Source organism: Sylvia atricapilla, chromosome 13 (genome assembly GCF_009819655.1).
Source record: "Sylvia atricapilla isolate bSylAtr1 chromosome 13, bSylAtr1.pri, whole genome shotgun sequence".
Lineage (NCBI taxonomy): Eukaryota > Metazoa > Chordata > Aves > Passeriformes > Sylviidae > Sylvia > Sylvia atricapilla.
Window position 1 is genome coordinate 12,706,797 of NC_089152.1, and position 10,728 is coordinate 12,717,524.

The following is a 10,728-nucleotide window of genomic DNA, read 5'->3' on the forward strand; positions in this document are numbered from 1 at the left end:
AGACAATTCAATCCCACCTACACACATTCCAAACAAGTGTAATGATCCCTTCAGAGATAAAATCTTTAAGATGTGAACATCTCTGTATGGTATATCTATAGCAATATCCTCATTTGTGTCTTAACACTTTCCACTCTAGTTTTTTTTGGAAATACAGTATCTTTGCTCCCAGTATGATCTGGAAACAGCACTGCTCTAACAGACCTTCAGAACTGGAGTGAAAAGCAGCTTCATCTCAGAATCCTTGACTAGAACTGTAGAAGGGCAAAACAAAACTGGTTGTGTAGACTTCTCACCCTCTCTGCATAAATAACAAACAGTACTGTTTATGACTACTTGTTCAGTGAGGCAGTCTACTCTTTCAAGATTAAGAAGTCTGGACTAGTTTTACTGCAGGTTATCCCTTTCCTGTATACGCATGACTGAATGAGAGAATCAGACAGGGATCCTAGCAGCTGAAAACAAATAAGCTGCTTGATAAGAAACCAGTAGCCTTAAGGTGCTGGAAGCACAGCTTGAAGCACAATTGACATGTACTTTTCATGGAAAGCCATTTAACAGAGCTATCCTGTTAATTAGAAAGATGAACCCCCCCAAAAAGAGGGGACTATAATTAAGCAGCCAAACAAAATTGCTTATGAAAGCCTATAAGAAAGTAAGCAGCTAGTCCTAACTATTTTCAACAGATGAAATCCTAAACAGGTCTTCAGACGCCAGCTGAAAAGGTTATCAAATATTCTGAGTTGTACCCAAGCAGAAATGCAGGTAGTTTTTTGACTCAAGCAACAAGCTACATCATAACAGACAGAACATGCTGTCATAAACAGCAGAAAAGCTACAAGCTCAGGGCCCTCTGACAGGATATTCTCCAAAACAGCACATAAGATGTAAAGACAGAAAAGGAGCATATATGCCTTCAGTTCATGGCCATTCTGTGTTTCCATTCATACTGACTGTGGAGCCATAAACCAGATCAGAATACATTAGCTTCTTTTACTGGTTCAGTTATCAAGACTAAGTTCAGGAAGAAACAGAGAAAAACATGATGATATTAAAATGCTGTTGAACTTGCTGATGCCCTCCAAATAGCCCATTAATTTCCCTTTGAACAGGGTCTAGCCAACCCCTTTTGAATAATTCCTTTTTTCTGTCTAGTAAGTGGGTATGTGAAACCTTTCTGTTGTCCATGGGACAAGCTCTTAGTTGGACTATTGCATATTAACAATGTAGTCACTATCCCAAATAGCTGCTATAATTTTAATACCATGGAAGTAGATTGAAACATTCCTGCAAATGCATAATCTGACCTACACTTGACACACATTTCATGATTTAAGAAATGAATAATTGAATATTCAGTTACCTACCCATTTTCAGTAGCACTTACTACATATGGCTGTTTCTCAAACTCTCTTGCTTTTGCCAAACAAGTTACAGAAGCAGTGTGGCCAAAGAGAATTTCCTTAGATGAAATCTAGGAGAATAATAGAATTACCTTAAAAAAATTCTGTATAAACTAAGGATACCTAAAACCAAGAGAATATTACTTGTAGGTATCTACAATTGTCAATTTGCTTTACATTCTTGTGTTCTTCAGTCATATTTCTGGAATGCAGAAAGATGTGGAAAAAATTTTATGCAGTTTGCATACAGCTAATTTTTTTCTATCCATTGCATTCATCTTCTGAAGAATGTATGGAGACCAAATGTTATGAAACAGGCAATGTACAGAACATTTCTGGCCTTCACCCTACAGCATGCACTGGAAGTGACACAGAGAAGTAGATACTGATTAATCAAAGTTCTTAAACATGTGTGTCATACTAAATGCTTAAATAACCTCTCTGATTATCATCACTCATACAAAAGTTTTAATTGGAAAAGGTAGCCTTATAAAAGTGAAAACTTTCAGGCTGTGTTTGAATAAGAATGGGATAACTAACTTTAAAAAAAAAATAGAACCGTAGTTCTAGAAACACAGACTAAAAAAATGAACTGTTTTCACTCTGATCCATTATGAGGAAAATAAAAATGAAATAAAGCAATAATTTGCATATTAATTACATCAAAAAGAGGAGCTCCATCTTGCTGCTTTCATCTTGGTAGACAGATTTAGTTTTATAAGTAGATACTTTTTCTTTAAATGAAAGGTCACACTCAGCAATTGATTTACAAAGGGGAAAAAAAAACTTCACAAGACAGGAATCATGATAATTGTATATATTTACTTGCTGTCATTACTCAGAGCATACAGTCTCAATTTATAAGCCACAGATCATGCTAATCCATGAAAAATTCTCCAAAGCCTGCAAATAACAGGTTGCTCATATAGACATTTCACTTTCTGCTTCATGAGTTTCCTATAACTAATATCACACTATCTTTAAAAATTCATCTGAATAAGTGCAAGTCTGGATAATCCTATTGCCAATAATAAAAGCTAAAACTCCAGTCTGTCTATTTGGCAAACTGTAGCACAGTGGACACATACCTGTAAGTCTGATGAAAGATCCCAGAGACAAATTTGTCCTTCTTGGCTTCCTGTAACTATGGTCTGCTGGTCATCTGTGATCATAACAGCAGTGATGCTGTGAGAGGGAGCTGTCCTCCCCCACACAGCCACAGCCGGTACTGATGTCTTCATGGTCAACCCCTGAAAACAAGCCATGATGATTAAGTAAGATTAAGCACAAGAAAAAAAAAAAAAAAACAACTTAAAAAGGAGGCAATTTAAGCAACATCTGGAAAGTGAAGCTATAAAATATTGCCATAAGAAGGTGAAGCTGCATTGAAACATTTTCTTGCTGTTGCCAACATCACACTAACAATTTCCGGGACCAGCACTATCAGAGTACTGAAACATCAGCAACAAGAGTTGTGTGCTGCTCCACACAGCCTGGCTTAGCTCTGATGGGCTCATGTTCTTCCTAAATGCGGCTAGTGCAAGACACAACACCTCTCCTGTTCCCTCCAATCAGCAGTGCTGCTCATTGGCAGCAGCAGCAGCAACCAACTGCTGGAGCAGAGATGGCACAGGAGCAGGGTGTCAATAAAGACTGTGATTTCTGGGAGGGTAAGGCAATAGATTGACAACAGCTGACAGACTGAACAATGTCAACTGCTTGTATATGTCAACATTGTATTCTCCAGTGTCAGTGAACAAGAAGAAATGGATTTTAAGCTCTTTCAGATTGACCATTGTCTAAGGTCACTTGAATAAACAAGTATTTTAATTGTTCTTTTCAATAGTATTGAATGTCACCTTTCTTTTAATCCAGACATCAAGAGTACAATTGAAGACATACTTCAGAAGAACTACTTTGCAGCCACTAAGCAAAATTCACCTTTCAGAGAATGTGTGCTCCAATTTGTCCTAGACAAAGAAGAGACCAGAGCCCTTTGCACACCCTTTGGTAAGATGTTCAAAATGAAACAATGCTACAGTAGTGCAGCTGGGAGAACTCAGTGAAAAAATATGACAGTAAAGCTGAACTTTTGTGAGGAAAGACAGGAAGTGGGCAGAACAAAATGCATGATGGCCACTAACAGTGAGTCAAAGGCAAGAACACAGAAGTGATGAGAAGCGACATGAAGAGCAGATCCTGGGATAATTCAGAAAACACCAGAGGACAGAAATCATGCACAGAAGCAGCCTTTTAAGTTATGCTTAAAGAAACTGTAACCCAGCACAACAGCAGCTGAAAGCAGGGACACAGACAAGAGGTATCTTCAGGACTACTACTGAAACCTAAGTGACACAGAACTAAAGGGAATGGTCTTGCTTCCTGACAAGAAAATGATATAAAGGGCTCAGCTACTGAGAAAAAAAGACTGAAAAGACTGGTATGGCAGACTATTGAGGTCCTGCCACACAACCTTGGTAGAATGCTGAGGGCAGAGGAAGCAGAATCTAAGAAAAAATTGAGGTCAGGAGTTCATTAGGCTAAATCTCACTTAGTTTCAAATAAAAGTTCTTTGTGGATATATAAAAATACCGAGACACATTATTGTTCCTAACATTAGAATCTGACTCTCCTAATTTTTTTTTAAATCTCCAGTCATATGAAGTTACTGGTGAACACTGAAATCCTTTTCTCTTGCATTTTATGCCCTGAAATAAAAGCTGTTCTGGACAATCTTCAATTATATGCTTTTAGTTATCAAGTAAGTTTAAAAAAATTGCTATTTTCTAAAGCTTATAGAGGGATGGCTGCCAAAAGAGTTTGATAAGCCAAATCTTGCATCTTTAAAATGCATTTGCTTATATATCATGTAGTCATTTATACTTGCACCATGGGAGTGTTCAATTAGTAGAAAACACCACAAGGAAGCACAATTCAAGTTTGTACTCCACTGAATATTGAATATTAAGTCACAGATTTTATTTTTTATAAGGGAAACATAGAACCAAGCTCGATGTTCTTAACCAAAGACCTACTGCTGAGCAAGTGATGAGTAAGAGAGAACTCAAACAGATGTTAAGAAAGCAAACTGATAGAACTTGGTAATGTGGTCATGGTCTACCTGCAGGTGGTTTAGTTACTCTTGAGTAACATGACTCAAAAACTGCTGCTACTGACAAAACACTGGTTTAATTTAGACTGAAACATTACAAGAATATTTTCTATGTTTTCCTTAACATTACAACTGAAGTCCAAGAGAAGGAAAGCAGAAGGTACATGAAATTTTGTATTAATACAGTCCTTAACATTTTTTCCACTTTCTTCTTGGTTTCTTGGAATAAGGTATTTTGATGCACAAGCAGTTTGAATGAAAACTTTGGTCCTTAGTGTAGCATGACTTCACTAGAAATACAGCATATCCACATGCACACATTTTTTTCTGACAGTACTTAGCTTTACCAAATATTTTAGTGACACTGATGGCACCTAAAGCAAACTTTTTTCAACTAAAAATCAACAGATATTTATCACACTTTCTTTTAAAAAAGTAAAAGCTGTTTTCACAAAGTCAAATATTGCCCAAGGCATATCAGAGCTGCATGTAGCTTATCAGCACGTGTCAAATTCCTCCAGCTCTGCCCACTCAAGCATATCTGATTTGCAGTATTAACCCATAATTCAACTTGAAATCACGTTTCTCAGTCCTACTGCCCATTTCTCCCTGCTTACAGCCTTATTTGTGTATAATAAGCTTATTTGTGCTGCCTTCATAACCATACTGCCAAAGAATGCTCTCTCATTACTGAAAAGGTCTGGTTTTAGTTAAAACCATACCAGCCCATCTCACCACTAACTTGTTCCATCTCTACCATTCTGTCTATAGTTCCTTTTCACACCGAAACCACAAACCACTGTTAACTTGGAAAATCATCCAAATTTTCACAGCTTCAAGAATTTCGGTTGCACTACTTCAGTAACTTTGGACCATTTGTGTAGCATTAAAGCTTAATTTGGAAAGCTGAGCATATCACTTCTTATTCCACAGGAGCCATGAGATATTTAAAAGTCTAATCAAAAGCCTTAAGAGGCCAGAAAGCTGAAGGTCTGACCTTGAATGCCTTACTAAGCACATATTTATGCAAGGTCTTTTCCTCATCACTCAGCTTTTTTGACTAGGACTGATCATGAAATGACAAGAATGAAAGAGGTCAGATTATAGCACAAAGAATCATTGCCATCATAATTTAACATATACTTTCCCCATATATATTAACTGTATCATGACTTTAACTCCTCTATTGATCTTAAAACAAAATGAAACAATTGTTAGCTTCTCTATTGGGCTCATCTCAGACCTTCCAATCACTGCTACATAATTACTGCTTAACCTCAGGCATACATCCCTTCCCTGAGCTGTGCTTTCTCAAAATAAAAAATAAAAACTAAAGTAACCTTAAAGCCAGTGGCCTGGGAACATAAAGGTTAGAATGACAGAGTGGCTGAGGCCTCAGGAGCATTCACACCCAGGTATTCACAGTGACCTGAAGTGAGAAATCTGGGTACAGCTTTGCCCCACTGAAGACTGTGGCACACATTCCCTACTGGTCCCTGCATCTCCTGTGCCTGCTCAAAAGCCTGAAGGAAGTTTTACTGTATGACACATCCTCAAGATGTTAAACTATTAACTACAGTTGTAAGAATGACATTTTTTGATAAAGAAAATACATACTGGGACCTTGAAATGAATTCAGAAATAATACTTCTGATAAATATATATATACACCAGAGTCCTTAAAATGAGCTAAACTCTCCCCAGGGGCGTACTTTCAAACAGATCATCATATAAAATGCTGGTTGTGATAAACCTCTTTCTCATCACTATGACTCCTAAAAAGCCTATCAAATGCAAATTTATAGTTTATTCATAAAAGGAAAGAGACATCCTACAACAAAATATCACTTTACAGCTAACAGTTAACCTGCCAAAACAACGTTTTTGAATTTATAGCCATACTTATTTCAGGTTTCCTACACATTCCAAGCTGTCAATAGGTCGCTTTCTTAAAATGTCTGGCAATCAGTGGAGGCACAGACCAAAACAAAACTCTGCAAAAATTTGCTTGCAGTCCTGAAAGTATTAAGATAGTAGCAGAATTTAGCTGCTGGCATTGGATTCAGTACGTTCTCACCATGTACATCCCATCATATTTAGAAAAGGAAACCTTAGGAAGTAAAATTTAGGCAGAGCCTAAGTCTTTTCATTAGAAGTTCCTACAGTTTTTGTGTTTCTGATCTCTCTCATTCTCCTGTTCCTGTCTCTTCTTTGGTTTTGTCTGACATATTCTCTTAGTTTCTACAGAAGAAAATAAAGTTTTATCAATATTGGGTTTACTCTTAGTAAAAAGTTATTAACTTTTCTCAAAAGTAGCTTTGCAGTCTACTGGCCCATTCTATCCTGGTTTCACAACTTTGTCTATTTTATGATGTAAATGTTGCACTCTCCTTAAGGACGTTGCATATCATCTCCAGTAATCCACTTTAAGATGGGACTTTCCTGAAGACCTGTTGGGCTACACCCTAAAGGGCTGGAGTCACTGCAGAGTGACAGCCACTCCTCCCTGGGGATGGGGATGTCCCGCTCCTGCGGGCCAAGGGAGCAGGGCACTGGGACCAGCAATCGATACAAGCCATTTTAACTAGCAAGAAGCACCTGGTAATACCTTGTTTGTATTTCTTGAACGAGTGACACAAGAAACACTTATTTCATTCCACACAATAATTCACCACAATCAGAAGGAGCACAGTAAGGGCAACACCATCTCCCAGCTGCTGATTACATCAAAGGTTTGCAGCACAAATTCAATTTTATGATGTTAATCTCAATCTGCCACTCAGAAATTTTCTCTGAGGGATATGATTTTTTTTCTCTGGATTTCATTTTAAGAATGATTTTCTTCTTCTACAATCAATAAAGATATGTTTTCATCAAAAGACTCTATCTTGGCAGAATTCAATTGGCCATCTCAAAACCTTTTGGTGACACAATATTAATTAAGATAGTTTATGTTGCACCTAAGCTGGAAAATTGGGCACTGAAAACATAGCAACTCAACATTTCTGCTTTTCACACTGTCATAAGACACAGTAAAACAATCTTCACTTCCTTCAAGTTCCTTTTTACCTCAAACTGTTACATTATATTAAGCTCCCCAGAAAAATATCACAACATGCTTTTTTGCTAAGTAGAGAAATTAAAAATGTGTCCAAAAAATATAAATTTCCACTCTCCTCCACAGTCATTAAAGGCTTCAACAACATAGTAGCTGTTTAAACATGTTAGACAACAATTAATGCACATGAGACAGCATGTTTTAAATCCCGTAAATTTAAATCCCATTTATATCTGTAAAGATATAAACTAAGTTTAATTGAAAAAAGAAAAATACTATGCAAGTGTGTGTAGAGCCATAGAAGACATCATCTCTTAAAGAAAAAAACCCAAACCACATTTACTTTTACTGTCTGAAATATGGTATCTGAATGTCCATACTACAGTCAAGAATGGATATGTCCAGGAAATGAAACCTTGCTTAGGCACTATGCAGAGCTACAAACATGTGAGTTGTCACTCCTAAAGCATTGAGCATAGAAAGAGCATCACCCTAAGTCACCTCCACTGGACCCAAATGGTGAAATGCTTTGCAGCAGCAGACTCTCCATCAGGTTTTAGGACAATCACACATCAATTCTTACAGGAAAGCACATGTGACAGAAAGGGCCATCAGTCTCTGCAGAATGTAAGCTTTGATTTCTATGAAATTGCATCTTACTCAAAGATTTTACCCTCAGTTTTATACACATTCAGTCATGCCTGGGTTTATTGAAAATAACAGTTTTCCCTGCAAGAAAGTGCTCCTTCTGTATGCTAGCAAAGGAACAGCTCCTTACATTTTCTTAATTATTAATTCTTTTTTGAGCAGAAAAACATTTATGACCTTTAAGAGCCAATGATCCCAACATAATACCATATGAATCAAAGGGCCTGCTAAGGTAATGTCATCTCCAAGCTTATGGCCTCCAGAAGCTGCAAAGTGTAGAGAGTACTAAACTTGGAGTCTGTGTCAAAGTCTCCCACAGATGTTAGCAAGTTCACTTGTAAATAACAAAAGCTTTGATTGACTGGAATTTTTAGGAAATATCACAAATTCTGTTATGAACTAGTCATAATTACAAAATATAGCCTTATTTATACCGTTTTAACACGAAAAACAAACAATCTCGTAAAGTCAAGACACATGAAACAGCTAAAACCAAAATTTAAAAGGATCTCAAACTGGCAGGCAAGGAATATGAATCAAAGTTTTAAGTCAGTAATTTTGTCTTCCTTAAGTGACCTTGAATTCATTTAAGAGAAAGAACCCTGTGATCACAGAAAGGTGATGTTTTTGGTTCAGCTACACTGTACTCTGGGATGTTTAAATAACAAACAAGATTGGAATCAGATGGTGAAAATAAAACAACCAGAACATTTCACCAGCCCTTTTTTTTCCTATTATGTAACAATCATTAATCAGCGGAGTAAGCAATGGCATCATGGTGAGGATTTCTAAACTCTGACAAGCTGCTTCTTTTTCAATTTTACTCTTTGGATACTCTCAATTAACAAACAGACCTCTCTGCAGTGATCTTTGCTACAGGGCATGCAGCTGTTTAGTGTAAACAACGCTGAATGACTTCTTATATACACAGTCTAACCTGTTCAAGTAAAAAGACACTGTTTATTATGAAGCAGGACTGAAGTCCGAAACTTACTCAGTGCATTGCAATCCATGGATTGCAGTTTTCTTCACAGTGAACTTCAAATTCTAGCACTGAAAAGTCTTTAAATGAGAAAAAGCTGTTAGTGCCATGTAATCAGTCCTACTGACATAAACCTTTTGAGCAGACCTACCCCACCACAGCAGCCATTTTTCTAATGAGTAATCCCAAAAAGACCATTGATCTGTACCAAGGACATAACTGATGTCTTAAAATTTCATGATATATTAAGACAACTACTATTATTTCTAGAACCAAGATTACTAGAAAAGTAATGAAAGCACCATGATTACTAGAAAAGTAATCATGACAGAAATGTCCCCCAACTCTAAGTGAGCCATCCTAATTAATTTTTAATTGAGCAAGTCTCAAAAAACCTCCACCCTTTAACCAGAATTATTTTCAAGAAAAAATGAGACTGCTAAATAAAGAAAAAATCCGCATGCTAATGCTTTGTATCTACCCAGTAAGGAATACTCAATAATGAATCACCAAAATAGCACAAAAACATTTTCACATTTCAAGGAGCTAATATTTTGCACTCTATGCACCCTCACATTACAAGTTTTCTCCAATAAATCCAGTGAACAGACACATGCCGAGGCAATTGACGGAATCTATGTAATTCACTAAGCTACCTGGAAAACAGAAGTGACAGACATCTAACATCACAAACCACAGCTGAAAGCTACAAAGCCGATACTGCATGTGCAACAGACCAACAAAACATCCCAGAAACCATTGAAATTTACCCAAATAAACACCGCACAGGCTAAAAAGGCTTCTCACCCACCCAAACAGCTCCGGGGAGCCCAGCGTTGTCAATCTGACCTGAGGAAGCGGAGCCTTAAGGCCGCACGGGGCATCTCCAGCGGGATGGGGGGCTCGGGGGGCAGCGGCCGGGAGCTGCCCTTACCGCCGGCGGCTGCCCAGCACCGTGAGCGGGGCACTGAGGGCACTGAAGGGACGGGAGGCGGCCGGGACAGGTTTTATCCCGCCCGGCAGCGCCAGCACCCGGCACGGGCCGGATCCTGCCGGATCCCGCCGCCCTCAGCCCGGCGAGCTCCCCGTGAGCGAAGGAGCTCCGCGGCTGCTCCCTGCCCCGGCTGCTCGGGGCGAAACACGGGCTGGAGAAAAGGCAGGCAGGGCAAAGCCATGCTGCAGCGCTCCCCTCACGGGGCCGCAGCCCGCCGTACGGGCAGAAGCGCCCAGCCCGCCCCTCAAAGCCGCCCCGCGGGACGATGAGGCACAAGAAACTTCTCACCTGCCCGCCCTGCCTTAAGTAGGGTGAAAAGAACATTTCCGCAGGCAGGAGGCGGGTGGGGTGTGATTTCCCGCAGGTGTGGGGCCGGCAGCGGCTGTGGGAGCTGCAGCGCCCGGAGAGCTGCTGGTGGCGTGAGGGCTGTGCATCGGCCAGGATGCGTCCTGTAAGTTCAGTGTTCCTGTTTGAAAACAGTTAATGAGCTGCACTGAGTGAATGCCGTAGGAACGTGGGGCGTGATGTGTG

At 39.1% G+C, this 10,728-nt stretch overlaps 1 protein-coding gene across 1 annotated transcript in view; it reads right to left on the reverse strand.

The window, feature by feature from the left end:
• Positions 1-2,696, reverse strand: part of WDR72 (WD repeat domain 72) — a 93,079-nt gene extending 90,383 nt beyond the window's left edge. The window contains exons 1-2 of the mRNA XM_066328472.1: positions 2,492-2,696; positions 1,368-1,474 (exon numbers count right to left, since the gene is read on the reverse strand). Coding sequence (XP_066184569.1) covers positions 1,368-1,474; positions 2,492-2,668 — 284 coding nt within the window. The 5' untranslated portion in view covers positions 2,669-2,696. The remainder of the gene's footprint in view (positions 1-1,367; positions 1,475-2,491) is intronic.
• Between the last annotated feature and the right edge of the window lie 8,032 nt (positions 2,697-10,728).